The 19,071-nt window shown below is 40.0% G+C and overlaps 1 protein-coding gene across 1 annotated transcript in view; it reads right to left on the bottom strand.

The window, feature by feature from the left end:
* Nucleotides 1-12,380, bottom strand: part of LOC111968271 (CUB and sushi domain-containing protein 1-like) — a 441,455-nt gene extending 429,075 nt beyond the window's left edge. The window contains exon 1 of the mRNA XM_070444995.1: nt 12,029-12,380. Coding sequence (XP_070301096.1) covers nt 12,029-12,095 — 67 coding nt within the window. The 5' untranslated portion in view covers nt 12,096-12,380. The remainder of the gene's footprint in view (nt 1-12,028) is intronic.
* Between the last annotated feature and the right edge of the window lie 6,691 nt (nt 12,381-19,071).

Raw genomic sequence — 19,071 nt, 5'->3', positions numbered from 1 at the left:
CTCAAAATAAACCAAAGGAGAAATAAAGCAACTGAAATATCATCACAATATTCTTACAGAACTATGGCATCTACCGCAACCAATGAGACTTCCCGTCAAGTACTCATAAACCTTTGAACATGTCCATAGTTATAAATGGTTCATGGTAGTTATAAATAGCCTGAGTGACACCCATAAAATGTATTGAGTAGGCCTAGCCTGCATCTTCCTGTCAGGAATGGTTTTGCATCTATCCACAGTAAACCTTCTCTCTTGAAAAAAAGGGTTCCAAAAGGGTTCTTCAGCTGTCCCCTAGGAGAACCCTTTATGGTTCCAAGTAGAACGATTTTTGGTTCTAGGTAGAACCCTCTGTAGAAAGGGTTCTACATGGAACCCAATAGGGTTCTACGTGGAACAAAAATGGTTCTACCTGAAACCAAAAAGGGTTCTTCAAAAGGGTTCTCCTATGGGAACAGCCAAAATAAACTTTCTTTCTAAGAGTGTATTGCTAAAACTGTCTCTTAACTCACCAGAAGACAACAACCACTAAATTCTCCCAGTCCTATGTGCATTTCCATGTGGCAATGTTGATACTTTTGAATGCTGACCATTTTTAGAATGTATGATGACTGCATCGTCATGCATATTACCTGTATGCCTTAAGTGTGTTAGCGAAGTCTTGGAGCCTTGACGTCAAAGCACCTCAATTTCAACCAATGAGACGACTTTGACCATGGGACATTTCACAATTCCCAGTGGTTATTTCAGAAACCACAATCCATTTAAAGCCTATAAAATATGAATGRCAAATGAATGCAACAGAAGCATTCCTCCACCACACATCCACTGCAAAGCACTTCACTCATATGGCAATGTAAAGTACACTACACAATGGAGTGAATGATTGACAGAGTCATTTTAAATGCCTCAAATTTCTCCTCTGAACCATTCCAATTATCATATACCGTACATCCCGAATGGTAGGAAACCACTTCAAAATGACAATATCATCCCTAAACTGTACCAAACAGCCACTTAATTAAAATGCATATTTTCTGAATTCCAAACCATGTAGACTTTTTTTCTATTCTGCCCCTGGTCTCCATAACCTGTACAGAAAAACCACATAATTTCACATGTGGAAAAATCACATGATTTCGCATGAAATTTCACATGAAATCATGTGAAAATGTGTTTTTGGAACACTTCACATGTGATCACGTTTTCACATACTGTATGTAGTTTCATGTTATCACATTTTGCTTTACATGTTGTCACGTTATCACATTAACTTCACATAAGATCACGTGATCACAATAAAAGTTTTTTAGAACATTTCACGTGTTCATTTCACGATATCTGCTGACTCTGGACGCTTTTAAATGCAAATGGCCTTATTGGTTATACATGTATGAGAGGGGTCTTTTTAAATGCATTATATTAAGTGGGCCTCCAARCTAATGCCCAACCAAGGGAAATAACTAGACAGGGAACTATTTTTGAAGTCACAAAACTCTCCATTACTTWGTATAGGAYATGGGGTGGCTGTCACAAACTCKAAATAAAAGATTCTGCTGTCACATAGAGCCAGCTGTCTGCTAAATAATGTATGTTTTTGGCTCTCAACTTTGCATCCATCTGTCTAATCAATGTTTTTCAATGGAAAGTGTATACCTATAAATAGGATTCTATTTGAGTGATTACACAATTTAGAGTCTAAAATGGTGTGGAAAGCTATGTTTCTTGACTCTTCTAAGAATTGTAGATGTTTCTATTCATTCAAATGTTTTTCTTTGTAGAACAGTGTATGTGTTCTATGTGTATCTTCCAAAATCACTGACAAAACTCAAAGCATTTAGTATACGTGTAAAAAAGCACCAGCAATAAACTACATGTATAGCCTTCTTTGTTTTATACTAAGTTTGGTTAAGTCTGTCTTGAAGAGTGCTTTAGTAGAATAAATACAAATACAAAATAGCAAGAGGTAAAGATTCAATGGACGTTCATGAGTGTTAATGCTGATGTGAGCTAAATTAAACTGATACACAAGATGCATGGCAGACATGTCAGCATGTAGCCAAACAGTTAAGAGCGTTGGGTCAGTAACCGAAAGGTTTGAATTCCAGAGCCCTTGAACAAGGCACTTAAAAGCTGCAATATTTTACTTTCTGGGTGACCTGACCAAATTCATAGAAATGTGTGTTATAGATCTTTCATTCTCATTGAAAGCAAGTCTYAGAAGCAGTAGATATGTTGTATGTGCTCTATTTCTATGCTTCCCATTCTAAAGTTTTGTTTTTGCATCTTTTGTACACCAGCTTCAAACAGCTGAAAATACAATATTTTTTGTTATTTTAAATTTATTTCACAGAGGTTTAGATGGTACAATGATTCTCAACACAATACTTGGTTGTTTTGTCACAAACTGAAATTAAGCGAACCATTAGAATTTTAGAAACCAGGAAATTACAGACCTTATGTCACTCTGGATAAAGAAAAAATGTACAGTACCAGTCAAAAGTTTGGACACACCTACTCATTCAAGGGTTTTAATTTATTTCTACAATTTTCTACATTGTAGAATAATATTGAAGACATCAAAACTATGAAATAATAGATATGGAATCATGTAATAAGCAAAAGTGTTAAACAAATCAAAACGTATTTTATATTTTACATTCTTCAAAGTTGCCACCCTTTGCCTAGTTGACAGCTTTGCACTTTCTTGGCATTCTCTCAACCAGCTTCACCTGGAATGCTTTTCCAACAGTCTTGAAGGATATGCTGATCACTTGTTGGATTCTTTTCATTCACTCTGRGGTCCAAATCATCCCAAACCATCGAAATTGGGTTGTAGTCGGGTGATTGTGGAGYCCAGGTCATCTGATGCAACAATCCATCACTCTCCTTGTTAGTCAAATAGCCCTTACACCGCCTGTAGGTGTGTTTTGGGTCATAGTCCTGTTGAAAAATAAATGATAGTCCCACTAAGCGCAAACTAGATGGGATGGCGTATCGCTGCAGAATGCTGTGGTAGCCATGCTGGTTAAGTGTGCCTTGAATTCTAAATAAATCACTGACAGTGTCACCAGCAAAGCACCATCACACCTCCTCCTCCATGCTTCACAGTGTGAACCACACATGCAGAGATCATCCGTTCACCTACTCTGCATCTCACAAAGACACGGCGGTTGGAACCAAAATTCTCAGAGGACAGATTTAAACTGGTCTAATGTCCATTGCTCGTGTTTCTTGGCCCAAGCTAGTCTCTTCTTATTATCGGTGTCCTTTAGTAGTGGTTTCTTTGCAGCAATTCAACCGTGAAGGCCTGATTCACACAGTCTCCTCTGAACAGTTGATGTTGAGATGTGTCTGTTACTTGAACTCTGTGAAGCAATTATTTGGGCTGTAATTTCTGAGGCTTGTAACTCTAATGAACTTATCCTCTGTAGCAGAGGTAACTCTGGGTCTTCCTTCCTGTGGCGGTCCTCATGAGAGCCAGTTTAATCTTGAAGCTTGATGGTTTTTGTGACTGTACTTGAAGAAACTTTCAAAATTCTTGAAAAGTTCTGGGTTGACTGACCTTCATGTCTTAAAGTAATGATGGACTGTCATTTCTCTTTGCATATTTTAGCTGTTCTTGGTCTTTTACCATTTTACCAAATAGGGTTATCTTCTGTATACCACCCCTACCTTGTCACAACACAACTATTGGCTCAAACGCATTAAGGAAAAWAAATCCACAAATTAACTTTTAGCAAGGCACACCTGTTAATTGAAATGCATTCCAGTTGACTACCTCATGAAGCATGTTGAGAGAATGCCAAGAGTGTGCAAAGCTGTCATCAAGGCAAAGGGTGGCTACTCGGAAGAATCTAAAATCTAAAATATATTGTATTATTTCAAAGTTTTGATGTCTTCAATATTATTCTACGATGTAGAAAATAGTAAAAATAAAGAAAAACCCCTTGAATGAGTAGGTGTCCAAACTTTTGACTGGTACTGTATATTGAAAAAAATATAAATGCAACATGCAACAATTTTACTGAGTTACAGTTTAAATAAGGAAATCAGCCAATTTAAATAAATTCATTAGACTCTATTTTATGGATTTCACATGACTGGGCAGAGGCACAGCAATGGGTGTGCCTGGGAGGGCATAGGCCCACCCACTTGGGAGCCAGGCCCATCCACTGGGGTACCAGGCCCAGCCAATCAGAATTAGTTTTTCCCCACAAAAGGGATTTATTACAAACAGAAATACTCCTCAGTTTCATCAGCTGTCCAGGTGGTTGGTCTCAGATGATCCCGCAGGTGAAGAAGCCGGATGTGGAGGTCCTGGGATGGCGTGGTGACATGTGGTCTGCAATTGTGAGGCCAGTTGGACGTACTGCCAAATTCTCTAAAACGATGTTGGAGGCACCTTATGGTAGAGAAATGAACATTCAATTCTCTAGCAATAGCTCTGGTGAACATTCCAGCAGTCAACATGCCAATTGCACGCTCCCTCAAAACTTGACACATCTGTGGCATTTTGTTGTGTGACACAACTGCARCTTTTAGAGCGGCCTTTTATTGMCCCCAGCACAAGGTGCACCTGTGTAACGATCATACWAATTAATCAGCTTTTTGATACAGTATGCCACACCTGTCAGGTGGATGGATTATCTTGGCAAAGGAGAAATGCTCACTAACAGGGATGTAACCAAATTTGTGCACAAAATTTGAGAGAAATAAGCTTTTTTGTGTATATTGAACACTTTACATGTTACGTTTTATATTTTAGTTATGTATAGGTCAGCTGTTCAAAACTATKCGAACAATGTCCAACCCAGATCATTTTTAAGAGTCATGTTCAAAAGGACTATAGCCACAGGAAAATATCCAGTTGACACATTCCAGAAGTAGAAATGAGGTAAAGGACTGACGCTACCTTTCTAATAKCGGCACTATTTCTGCTTAATTAGGCTGTTTCACAAATCAACAAGGTCAACCGGTTTCAATTAACAAGTYCCTTGCTATGACTGCACTCTCTCAAGGTCTAGAATGTCACATTTGCATGCAAGGCTTATGGTCTCACGGATTCACAATGTCTTGTAGTTTGGTAACGACCCAATGTCATGTAATTGTCACCATGTATCTGCATTGGACAATCAAGCACAAGTTTTGTTGGCAAATTAAGTTACCACCCTYCTTGTGTTACAGCCTCAATGTAAATAGGTTTTTACAGTAATTTCACCTTTTTAATASAAGGTCGTTGCACATATATTGGCAAATAATTGCAACAAATTGATTTTTGTAGCCCTCTAAAGCTGTTGCCTACACATCTCTGCCCCCATCATAMGGTCTCCATCTGTGCATTGTAGGCAAACAGTTGAGTCTAGAATTTCAGTGACTCAAGGAGCTTACTTTCTATCATATGGAGAAGTTAATAAACACGCATTTGTTTACCATAAACATATTCATGGTATTGCAATGATATAGGTCGGAAATGTGTATGATGCGTTTTCTTCAAATAATCTGTAACATCCTGCCTGATAAAACAAGATGAATTAGTCCTTGTCCGTCCAAAGTCCCCACATGCCTTTCAACAAGGCATAGCAGCAGTCATTGTCATTATCTCTGATGGCACAGCTGTGACAAAACTAATGGTTCTTTCACAAGCCTGGGAACCATTGAAAATGCCTGCAGCATCGCTAATTCCCCTGGAAACCGTGTCACTCCTCCCCAAAATATTATGGGAGTCGAAAAACCAGTGTTTGACGTATGGTTCATGCACACTAGGCCCTCTGTGCAGAAAGTAGAAGCTTCATATGCGTATCAGTCTGGATAAATGAGTACCAACGCTGTAATGAAGGTGAAAGAATGAAAAATCTAAAATGGCGACTGCCTTGCCGGCGACTCCTAAACTCGTCCTTTAACAGCATCCCGGGGCTAAGGATGCTAGCCTACTGTAAGAGGAGGCCATCACAGTCTTACTGAACCCAAATTAAATATTTAACCTTTGTCATTGTGCCATTTCAAACTAGATTATTATGAGTATAAACAAACCATTTGGGTTAAGTCCTCTATTTCTATGGAAATGCCAGCTGCACTACATCAAATAACCAACATGGAGAGATGATGAATACAAAGTACCAAATCTTRCCTTTACTATGACGATTGCTGCATCAAAAAAATATATTTATCAGGAAGTTAGCATGTGAGGGGTGAGTTCAGACAAATTAATTAAATATAGAAGAATTGGAGTGATAATGAGATCATTTGATCAAGTATTGTGAGAGTCGGTCAAAGTTCTCATTATGACCAGATATGGGTGTTTTTATAAATAATGGGGCCAATGTGTGAGAGAAATAAAAGTGAATACATGCAAACTGGCCCATAATTCCACCTATGCAACAACATAGGACTATACATCCTTTAAGCAGGGTTCATACAGACATTGATAAGTCAAGTTCAGGACTTCAGAGACTTCTTAAAGGACTTAATTGTAATTTAAGGACCTCAATTTTATACAATTATAAAATGTAAATAATCGTACATATAGAGCCTAATATAGACCCTTCCCCCCCACACACACACCTTGTTTGTTTGGCCTTGCCAGTGCATTGATATTCAAATGAATATTACATTCTACAATATGTAACAATAATGTGGACATGGTGACTAAATAGATTGGATGGATGCAGATTTTTRTGTACCCTATGTGGCTGACGCAGGCACACATAATAAAGCCAGGAATAGCAGCAGCATTAATCTCACTATTTGAATCTCACCATCACTGTTTTTATAATGAGAAAGTGAGCAAAAACCATGTTCCTTTTTTAATGGAAGGATTTGTATGGAAAGCCAAGTTGAAGCCAGCATTAGATGTTGTCATCCTAATAATAACCACACGTGGATTTACTGCAACAGAGTAGCGCAACACCCTTCAATTGAATCAGAGAGAAACAAACGAAAAAAAAAAAAAAAAAACCTGTTTTAAACACCCCAAATTCTTTTTTCCAAACCAAAACGGATAAAAAAATTTAAATTCACAGATAAAAAGTGAGCAGGAGAACGGTCTGCAGCTTTAAAAAAATTGCACTACAGATGGCTGTACGGTCCGCAATACAGGACTAGAAAGTCCCAGCCGCAGAAGACATCTATATCGGTCCGCTAATACAGGACTATAAAGTCCCAGCGCTGAAAACATCTATACGGTCCGCTAATACAGGACTAGTAAAGTCCAGCGCTGAAGACATCTATATCGTCCGCTAATCAGGACTGTCACGTTCGTCATACGAAGAGACCAAAGCGCCAGCGTTGTTGATGTGAATACATCTTCTTAATGATAACGAAAACAATAAACAAACTAATACAAAATAACAAAACAACGTAAGCTAATATAACGAGTGCAGACATGCAACATCACATAGACAAAACCCACAAACCAAACTGGAAAATGCAACCTAAATAGATCCCAATCAGAGACAACGATAAAACAAGCTGCTCTGATTGGGAACCAATCCAGGCCACCATAGACCTACGTATGCCTAGACTAACACACACCAACCAACAACAAAAACCCTAGACCAGACAAAAACACACATACCACCCTTGTCACACCCTGACCTAACCAAAATAATAAAGAAAACAAAGGGTTTTGTATGTCTAGGTTGTGTGTGTAGTCTAGGCATATGTAGGTCTATGGTGGCCTGGATTGGTTCCCAATCAGAGGCAGCTGTTTATCGTTGTCGTTTTATCGTCCTGACTGACGGGCGGCTCCGGCAGCTCTGGACAGACGGGCGGCTCTGGCAGCTCCGGACAGACGGGCGGCTCCGGCAGCTCCGGACAAACGGGCGGCTCCGGCAGCTCAGGACAGACGGGCGGCTCGGGCAGCTCAGGACAGATGGGCGGCTCGGGCAGCTCAGGACAGACGGGAGAACCTGGAGGAAGGAGACGGAGAGACAGCCTGGTGCGTGGGGCTGCCACAGGACCCACCAGGCTGGGGAGACCTACAGGAGGCCTGGTGCGTGGAGGAGGCACCGGATGGACCGGGCTGTGGGGGAGCACTGGAGCTCTGGTGCGCAGCCTTGGCACCACTCCTCCAGGCTGGATGACCACTTTAGCACAGACCCTCCAGAGTGCAGGCACAGGTTGAACCGGGCTGTGGGTGAGCACTGGAGATCTGGTGCATACTACTCGCACCTCTCCCTTAGGCTCAATGCCAACATTCACCCGGCACGGGCGGAGCGCAGGCATAGGATGCACTGCACCCTCCCAGCGCCCCGGAGACACAGCACGCAGAGCCGGCGCAGGATACCCTAGGCCGAAACGGCGTACCGGAGACCAGACACGCTGAGCCGGCACAACACGCCCTGGCTGGATGCCCACTCTCGCATGGCACTTGCGGGGGGCTGGCCTATAGCGCTCCGGGCTATGAGCGCGTACTGGCGACACTGTGCACTTGACCGCAGAACACAGTGCCTGACCAGTACAACGCTGCTTTCGGTAAGCACGAGGAGTGGGCTCAGGTCTAAAACCTGACTCCGCCACACTGCCCCGTGTGCCTCCCCCCTCAAAATTGGGGCTGCCTCTCGTGCCTGTCGCGCTGCCGTGCTACCTCCTCATATCGCCGCCGCTCAGCTTTCACTGCCTCCAGTTCTTCCTTGGGACGGCGATATTCCCCAGCCTGTGCCCAGGTTCCCTTGCCTTCCAGTATCTCCTCCCAAGTCCAGGAGTCCAGAACCCTCTGCTCCTGGTTACCACGCTGCTTGGTTCGTCATACGAAGGAGACCAAAGTGCAGCGTGTGATGTGAATACATCTTCTTTAATGATAACGAAGAACAATAAACAAACTAATACAAAATAACAAAACGAACGTGAAAGCTATTTAATAACGAGTGCAGACATGCAACTCCATAACAATCACCCACAAAACCAAACTGGAAAATGGCAACCTAAATAGGATCCCCAATCAGAGACAACGATAAAACAGCTGCCTCTGATTGGGAACCAATCCAGGCCACCATAACCTACGTATGCCTAGACTACACACACAACCTACATACAAAACCCTAGACCCAGACAAAACACACATACCACCTTGTCACACCCTGACCTAACCAAAATAATAAAAAACAAAGATACTAAGGTCAGGGCGTGACATCTATGTCGGTCCGCTAATACAGGACTAGTAAAGTGAACTACTTTTGTGGATTCTTCAAAAAGCACTCAGCACCCTCAGCACCCTACTTCCCACGGCTAAGCCTTGTATTGTTTAAAATTGCAGGTCTAACATGAAAAACAAATGTATGTGTCATGTTATTTCATTACCAGATGTTGTGAATAAGCCCACTAGGCAATGTAATTTGTTGTCATTTTATCCAGAATAATGAATAGGAATAGCTTTGGGTGTGGTGCAAAAGTCTTTCCTACACAATTGAACACAGTAGCCTTGGTGTTAATCCAAGGTACAAAAACATACTATGGAAACATGAACTCATTACCTTGATGTTTTTTCTGTTAAATCTAACYAGACCCTGCTGTAAATCACATAGAAAACAACAGATGATCAACATCAATGATTAGATCCAACGTGGATCCAGGCACAACCACAACCGTGGATTCCAGCACTTGGGCTGTTGTTGTGTCGCATGCACTATCACAACAGCTGTTCGTCACTTATTTGGAAAATTCCTTCCTGGATCAGATGATGAAGTGTGAAAATATCACAGCGTAACTAATCAGCTGGACACCAAATGTGRATCCAACATGTGTTGTGCATAATTATTGAAGAACCACATTAATGACAGTATCGATTTAGGTTTTAAGTATCAAGATAAGGTGACTCCTTCGGGTACAAGCATTAGATTTTGCAATGGCATATATTTTGGGGGATTTGTGTGCCTATGAAAACTGTTTCCATCCCATAACATAAGGAGACACGAAATGTTACGTAGTTACACTGCATTTCTGAAATCTCTTTACAAAAAACTGTCAGACAGCAAGATCCAGGATTATTACAGGGTTAAAATTCTATGTCTAATTTAACTGATTAATGTATGATAAAAGGGCAATTTACACTGCCATAAATGAAAGGACAGAAAAGTAATGGTTTATGTCACACAATTTTGGACAAATCCGTCAAGACACCAACCATGAGAAAGGGTTAAACGTAGGTGAATTTCATTGAATATACTGTAGCTATGTTGCCCTTATATCTTAATGTAATGACATACAAAAAATTGGCTGATTATTATCGATGACTTATCAACAGCTGTAACAAGTTGTCCAMTGTAGGAAATCCTCACTGGTACCCTGGTTTATAGAAAGACCTAGAATCCAAATGCATCAGAACAAGCATGTGATCTTGCCTAATATGGCTGCAGGAGTGGGTGGGTGGGTGGGAGTGGTGATGACACTGCACTTCACTATCAATTGTAAGACAAAATATGAAGGTAGAAGTCAGGGGTTCACTCTATGTCAGGAGGCAGGCCTATGACCTGTAAGCGTGCCGTGGATGTTGTGTTTAGAGATTCAGACACTCCTCAATTTAGAAACATGTAGCCCGCATGTGCAATTCCAGGGTGATTCCATGGCCTTACTACGTGAGACTAACATTGAGACTACATTGAGAGAATGTACAAGGTCTGTGGTTAGGCTGCTACAAAACAATTGTCACTCACAGACAGCAATAAAAACAGTCATATAGTCATATGCTGCTGAGGTTGCTATGTTACCTGGTGTTATGGTAAAAGTCTAGTTTTGATGACACAAGTGAAACAATGTTGAATCACCAATATTCAGATGTTATTGTACAACAACCTATGCAGTGAACCTCCCTTGTCAACATGTGTTCCAGAGGGTTTTTTCATGGATAAACTTTGGATGTTAGGGTAGATTGTAGCATCCCAAATAGCCTACGAATTTGAAACTGAGGCATGTCATTATCATCACTGCCAATTGTCAAAGCAAGATCGGAATTCACATCTGGTTCAGAAATGCGTAGCAGCCAGCTAGCTATGACTACAGATGCTTCTAATATATTCAATATTCAACTGTGGCCCCTGAACTGGTTATCCCCTTCAATTACATTTAGGTGATTGAAACTGTCATTTTAAGAGGTATTATTGAGAGAAAGTCAATGATGATGGCCTATTTGCCAAGTCATCTATGTGTTTTCATTACTAGCAATATATTCTTAACCATTACAAATATTCATGAATTGCCCATCACTGTACCTCTGTGGTTTACCATTAAAGATACAGTATTTCAACTAAATTACACAAAACCTATAGATATGATCAAAAAATAACTCATAGGAACCAAAATAGTCTCCAATAAGAAGTACACACAATTCAAATAGGCCTACATTATTATTCCAATAATGGCAATGAAACGTATATGAGAATAAMAAAACCACTGCAATATTACAGGGGGAATTATTTGCACAAGTGTATGGCAATGATTTACAATCCATGGTGAAGAAACAATAAATAACAGGCTGATAACGAATCATGAATAATTAGGCTAGAGGAATATTAATGGTAATGAAAATGATAGCCTAATCATGAAACCTCTGTGGAGGCCAAGGTGACACAAAAGTATGCCACCATCATTGTTTCTTTCACTCAAATGTGGCTTTTTAAAACACTTAAAACCATTGGGGGGCACAGACACCGCCTGGGCTAAATAAAATGTAAAACCTATAAAGGCGCTATTGATGAGCCACTTGTGCAACGGCATGCCAGTCTCGTTCAGAAAAGCAGGAATGAGACCGACCGTCAGGTTTCAGTCATAAGCTTACATAGAAACTGAAATTAAGCCTAAATTGTAATTTAACCATGGACTACCATCAAAATACACAATAAACCACAATTATTAATCAGGCGTTAAGTCACCGTAATTGTGAAACGTTTTGCTTCTGGATAAATTGCCCACYTGCAAGTTTTTCTCAAACTATTAAACGTCAGATTATCATTGACGTTTTCGTTAAACACATCGAACAAGATTTATGACAGAGTCACATCTATAGAGAGCAAACTCCACATATGGAGTAACTTACCGTTAGCTGCGGTAATCAGACCTGCAAAAATAAGCAGGGTATGCTTAAATTTCCCCATCYKAGTCATGTTCGTTGTTATTCCACGCAGCCACCGGTTTCTTGGGTTTTGTTCAACGATCACAAAAATGCATAGAGATCCAGCTTTGGCAAGAAGATGTGACGCCTATGGTGCAGGGATTCGCCTATATTAGCTCTCATATCATCAAGAAAGGCTACTGCAGAGATACGAGATTGTAGAGATGAGACCCAAATAGGTTTCCTGGATGCAAGTATAAAGACAGAATGCGTAGGCAACTAGGAGATTGCAAGAGAGGAACGAATAGAGGGTGCCTGTATCCAACGGAAGGAGTTGGACTCAACCATCATATATGATGCAGGGGAATTGTAAATCAATCTGAGTGCCTTCACSGCAACTTTGAGACTGGTAGCCTACCATTCTGAAGAAACGCAGGTGCAAATGCATACAACCCAGTGAAACGCATGTTAGCGCCGTAATATCGACTAGTCACTAGACCAAGTGGCGACACTGTGACCAACAAAAATGACATGTTTTTATATTGATATTTTGTACGTTTCTGCTTTACACGAACCCTAAGAATAAAACAAAATTCACTAGATCACACGTGTAAATTGATACACCCGTTACATATCCGATCAAATTCATATGCAAAGGATTGTTGTGTGTAGCCTAGGTGTTGATGGTTTAACGTTTGCCCAGTATGTAAGCAGTGTAAACATCGCTGCTTTATAGACAGTTAATGTAACACTACATAATATCATCACTCTCTCACTATCACCAATGTTATGCTCCCTCCATMTGGTTAGGTAACCTACTAAAACGTACATAGACATCATTATATTTCATTAATGCACTTCTGTTTCAGAAGGTGTGGATGACTGAAGCTGGGATTCCCTTTACAAGGCGGATGTTTACTTGGATCTATTCGATTATAAAGTACTCTAGTCAATTTATTTTTACTAGGTTAGCCTACACTACCCGGATTGCTGTAATGGGAGCAAAAAGGTGGCATTTTCCTGGATAGGTAACCAATGGAAGAAAACTTATRCAATTTCAAATGTTCAAATAGGCTAGATCACAATTTGTGTTTGGCTTTTCACGTGGTCATTACTACATAAAAGATCACTGCCAAAATGAAAAGTATTATGGTTAGTCCAGCTATTTTCTATTAACTGCGTCAAGTACATTGGACAGCGACAGAGTAAACTAAAACGTGTAACTGCTGCCATCTAGTGAACATGAGTCCATTTTTTTGGAATGAGCCAAAGTCCGCCATATATTTACATTTACAAACAATTAATCAAGGGTCTATGCAAACAAGAGTTCTGCTGAGATTTAGATTTGTTTATTTTTATTATCCATACAATTAAAATGTAATTCAACACATATTAGCAACCAGGTAGACCAATTGTCTATTCTGAATGTGGCACTGAAAGCACTGAATTAGATATCAATATGGGTGTGGACATACACATGTCATTTTCTGTTGCTCTAGATTAATTTGAATAACAAACTTCACTGAGCTGAACATTATAACTGATTAACAGTGACATTGATATTTCTGTATAGTCTGCAAGGTCTAAGTATGCCATCATGCATATTTCATTGAGGGATTCATGTATTGGCTGTTCAGTGAACCACGCTTGAGTGATGAGTTTAATAGCCTATGCTTTAGTTCAGTGGACTAACACAGTCTAATAGCCTGTGCTTTGGTTCAGTGGACTAACACAGTCTAATAGTCTATGCTTTACTTCAGTGGCTAACCAGTCTAATACCTGTGCTTATCTTAGTGGGACTAACAGTCTAATAGTCTATGCTTTTTGTTCGGTGGACTATAATCTAATGCTGTGCTTTAGTTCATGGACTAATTAGAGTCTAAATACCACTTTGCTTTAGTCTAGTGGAACTAACACAGTCTAATGCCTGTGCTTTAGTTCAGTGGACTACCACAGTCTAATACCTTCTTTTAGTTTATGGGGACTAACACTTTAATACTTGCTTAGTTCAGTGGACTAATACAGTTAAACCGGTGTGTTTAGTTCAGTGGCATACACAGTCTAGTAGCCTGTTGCTTTAGTTCAGTGTACTAACAAGGTCTAATGCTGTGCTTTAGTTTCAGTGGACTAAACAGGTCTAGTAGCTGTGCTTTAGTCAGTGGAATACTACAGTCTAATACGCCTGTGTTTAGTTCAGTGTACTAACACAGTCTAGTAGTGTGCTTTAGTTAGTGTAAATCAGTCTAGTAGCCTGTGCTTTAGTTCTTGGACTAACAAGTCTAATACCTATGCTTTGTCCAGTGTACTTAACCAGTCTAATAAAGTGCTTTTGTTCAGTGACTAAACAGTCTAATAGCCTGTGCTTTAGTTCAGTGAGCTAATACAGTCTAATACCTGTGTTTAGTTCAGTGGACTAACCACGTCTAATAGCCTTGCTTTAGTTAGTTACTAATAAGTCTAATAGCCTGTGCTTTAGTTCAGTTACTAAACAGTCTAGTGCTGTGCTCTTAGTTAGTTATAATACAGTCTAATAGCTGTGTTTGTTTCAGTGACTAACACAGTTTATAGTCCTATGCTTTTGTGTGAAATTTACAGTATGTTAATAGCTGATGCTTTAGTTCAGTGGACTAATACAGTTATACCTGTGACAGTTAATCCTTGCTTTAGTTCAGTGACTAATACAGTTCTAATAGCTGTGCTTTAGTTCAGTGTAAATATACACAGTCTGTAGCTGTGCTTTAGTTCAGTGACTATAATCAGTCTAATAGCCTGTGCTTTAGTTCAGTGTACTAAAGTCTAGTAGCCTGTGCTTTAGTTCAGTGTACTATACAGTCTAATAGTGTGCTTTAGTTCAGTGTACTAATACAGTCTATAGCCTGTGCTTTAGTTCAGTGTATAACAGTCTAGTACCGTGTGCTTTAGTTAGTGTGAATACAGTCTAATAGCTGTGCTTTAGTTCAGTGGAATATAATTCTAATATGATGCTTTCGTTCAGTTGTAGCTAACGTCTAGTAGCTGTTTTAGTTTATAACAAGTCATAGTCCTGTGCTTTAGTTTTGGACTAACACAGTCTAGTAGCCTGTGCTTTTTGTTAGTGTATTTCTACACAGTTATACCTTGTTAGTTCCAGTGTTAACAGTCTAATAGCCTGTGCTTTTGTTCAGTGTACTAACACAGTCTAATAACCTATGCTTAGTTATGTACTAATACGTCTTAATATGTGGTTTTGTTCAGTGGACTAAACAAGTCTAATACTTGCTTTAGTTCAGTGGACTACACGTCTATACCTGTGCTTTAGTTCAGTGGACTAACAGTCTAATACCTGTGCTTTAGTTCAGTTGGACTAATACAGTCATAATACTGTGCTTTAGTTGTCTGTAAATAGGTCTAGTAGCCTGTGCTTTAGTTAGTGACTAATACAGTCTATAGCCTGTGCTTTAGTTAGTGGACTAACACGAGTTAGTGCTAGTCGTTTAGTTCAGTGGAATAATAAGTCTAATTAGCTGTGCTTTGTTCAGTGGATATAGTCTACATAGTGTGGCTTTAGTTTAGTGGACTAACTAAGTCTACTACCTGTGCTTTAGTTCAGTGTACTAACAGTCTAATAGCCTGTGCTTTAGTTAGTGTACTAAACAGTCTATAAGCCTGTGTTAGTTAGTGTACTAATACAGTCTATGCCTGTGCTTTAGTTCAGTGTAACCTAACACAGTTATAGCCTGTGCTTTAGTTTAGTGTACTAATACAGTCTAATGCCGAGGTGTATCGTATGCCTGTCTTTAGTTTAGTGTACTAATCAGTCTAGTAGCCTGTGCTTTAGTTCAGTGGAATATAGTCTAATAGCCTGTGCTGTTAGTTCAGTGTACTAAACAGTCTAGTAGCCTTGCTTTAGTTCAGTGTACTATACACCGTCTAGTAGCCTGTGCTTTAGTTCCTTTGGACTAACACAGTCTATAGCTGTGCTTTTGTTCCGTGTTAAAGTCTAATATATGCTTTAGTTGTGACTAACACAGTCTAATACCTTGTGTTTTGTTCAGTGACTAACACAGTCTAATAACCTACTGCTTTGTTCAGTGTACTAATCAGTCTAATAGCCTGTGGTTTTGTTCAGTTGTAACACAGTTACAATACTGTGCTTTAGTCAGTGCTAACAGTCATAAGCCTTGCTTTGTTCAGTGGACTAAGTATACCTGTGCTTTAGTTCAGTGACTAATACAGTCTAATCCTCTGTGCTTTAGTTCAGTGTACTAACATCTCTAATAGCCTGTGCTTTAGTTCAGTGGACTAACAGTCTGAGTGTAGTGTGCTTTAGTTCAGTGTACTAAAGTCTAAGCCTGTGCTTAGTTGTTCTAAAGTCGTAGCCTGTGCTTTAGTAGGTGTATAGTACGTCGTGGTGTCGTTGTCTTTGTTTCTTTTGGACTAAACAGTTAATAACATGCTTGTCATGATTCATTCGTTACCTATGCTGTTAGTTCTATACAGTCTAATCTTGGCTTAGTTCAGTGGACTAACACAGTCTAGTAGCCTGTGCTTTAGTTCAGTTGGTCACATACTATTGTTTTCTTGGCAACAGCACTAGCCATGCCATTCTGTAAACTACCTGTAGATATTGAGTACCTGTGGCTTATCACTATTATTATGTAAAATGGCCACTGAAAAGCATGGACATACAGACCTTTAATCATAATGAATATTACAAATATTTTTACATTTAAATCTAAATAAAAGAGTAATCCTCTGAATATGAGTGGGTTGGAAAGTCATGAATTTATGAGCACACCAGTGGACTCCTTGCCTTAGTCACCTACTTGTCACTTAGCATACTTGGTAGTTAAATCCAGTACTACAGTTTATGATACTATTTTCTCATAAAGAAAAATAGCATGACATTCAATTCATGGATTTATTGATCTATTTGACATTGATGTACTGCAATGGGCCTGTCTCTGTGTTCTACAATTTATGGAAGGCTTTGGGGCCAATCTGTCAAACCATTTGAGGCTGTCTGTGAGTGAAAGTTGTTATGAGCACTGCGTAAGCAAAAATTCTACCTATTGCACCCAACTTATGACAAACACATTTGCTAATGACAGTACTCTGCAAATAAATAACACCACAATTCACTCACCCTCCACCCACAGYTTGCAGGTATGCAGTTCAGCAAGAGGTGATGATTGGCAGTGCCTGCACGCAAACCTCTTGTGATTTAATTAACTACCACACATCCTGAAGAAAACTCAAATGGATTTTAATGGAAGAAACAATCAACCAATGCATTGCAACCACTGTATGCTTCTACCCTGTTACCCTGCAAGTTTCTCTTATAAGTGGGTAGTAACACTTTTTTACAGTAATATCACAGTTGCATAGTAATGTTATTGTAATTGCATAGTCATTTTATAGTTTTTTTTGTAATTGTATTAAATTGCATAGTAATTGTATTGTAATTGCATAGTAATTGCAATGTAATTTATTTGTAATTGCATTCTAATTGTATTGTAATTGCATATTAATTGAGTTCAGCAGTTTTTGTGATTGCACAAGTGAGAGCAGTTACATTTTACATTTACATTTTAGTAATTTAGAAGATGCTCTTATCCAGAGCGACTTCAAATCAAATTGTAATTGTCACATGCTTCGTAAACAACAGGTTTAGACTAACAGTGAAATTCTTATTTATGGGCCCTTCCGAACAATGCATAGGGTGAAAAATATATATAAAATAATAACACAAGGAATAAATACACAATGAGTAAAGATAACTTGGCTATATACACAGGGTACAAGTACTGAGTTGGTGTGCAGGMGTACGAGGTCATTGAGGTAGAACTGTACATATATACTGTAGGTAGGGATAAAGTGACTAGGCAACATGGTAGATAATAAACAGTAGCATTGGTGTATGAGATGAGTCAAAAGAGTTAGTGCAAAGAGGGTCAATGGAGATAGTCCGGTTAGCTATTTGGTTAACTATTTAGTAGTCTTATGGCTTGGGGGTAGAAGCTGCTCGGGGTCCTGACGGTTCCAGACCTGGTGCAGCGGGAGCAGAGAGAACAGTATGTTACTTGGGTGGCTGGAGTTTGACAGTTTTTTGGGCCTTCCTGTGGACACAGATGAACATAAAGCTCTTGCCCCTCTCCACTACAGCCCCGTCGATGTGAATGGGGGCGTGCTCAGCCTTTCCGTTTCCTGTAGTCCATGACCAGCTCTTTTGTCTTGCTGACTTAAGGGAGAGGTTGTTGGCCTGGCACCACACTGCCACACATAGGTGGTCTCATCATCGTCGGTGATCAGCAAACTTAATGATGGTGTTGGAATCGTGCGTGGCCACGCAGTCGTGGGTGAACAGGGAGTATAGGAGGGAAGTAAGCARGCACCCCTGAGTGGCCCCTGTGTTGATGMTCAGCGTGGATGATGTATTGTTGCATACCCTCACCACCTGGGGGCGACCCGTCAGGAAGTCCAGGTTCCAGTTGCAGAGGGAGGTGTTCAAATCCAGGATCTTGAGCTTATTGATGAGCACTATGGTGTTGAACGCTGAGCTGTAGTTAATGAACAGCATTCTCAAATAGTTGTTCCTCTTCTCCAGGTGGGAGAAGGCAGTGTGGAGTGCAATAGAGATTGCATCATCTGTGGATCTGTTATGTGAGCCATGACCAGCCTTTAAAATAATTTCATGGCTACAGATGTGAGTGCTATGGGGCGATAGTAATTTAGACAGGTTACCTTGGATCAATTAGGGTTAAACTGTTTGCTCAAAGGCACATCAACAGATRTTTTTCACTTAGTCGGCTCGGGATTCAAACCAACGATTTTCCAGTTACTGACCCAACGCTCTTAACCGCTAGGCTAGAGTTACTGGGAACTTTGGGGGCTTTCTGGCAACTCCATTACCATGCAAGTTACTACCCACCAAATCAGAAAGTAATCCCCAAAGCATGAAGTGTTCCTAATTTAATACAAACTCACGTCAAAGACACAATGTCTTTCAAACATTATTAAATAATGCTGACAGTGACACAGCACTAAAG

Source organism: Salvelinus sp. IW2-2015, linkage group LG8 (assembly GCF_002910315.2).
Source record: "Salvelinus sp. IW2-2015 linkage group LG8, ASM291031v2, whole genome shotgun sequence".
NCBI classification, from domain to species: Eukaryota; Metazoa; Chordata; class Actinopteri; order Salmoniformes; family Salmonidae; genus Salvelinus; species Salvelinus sp. IW2-2015.
The sequence above is the reverse complement of the archived record's forward strand: the minus strand, read 5'-3'. Positions and strand labels throughout refer to the sequence as shown.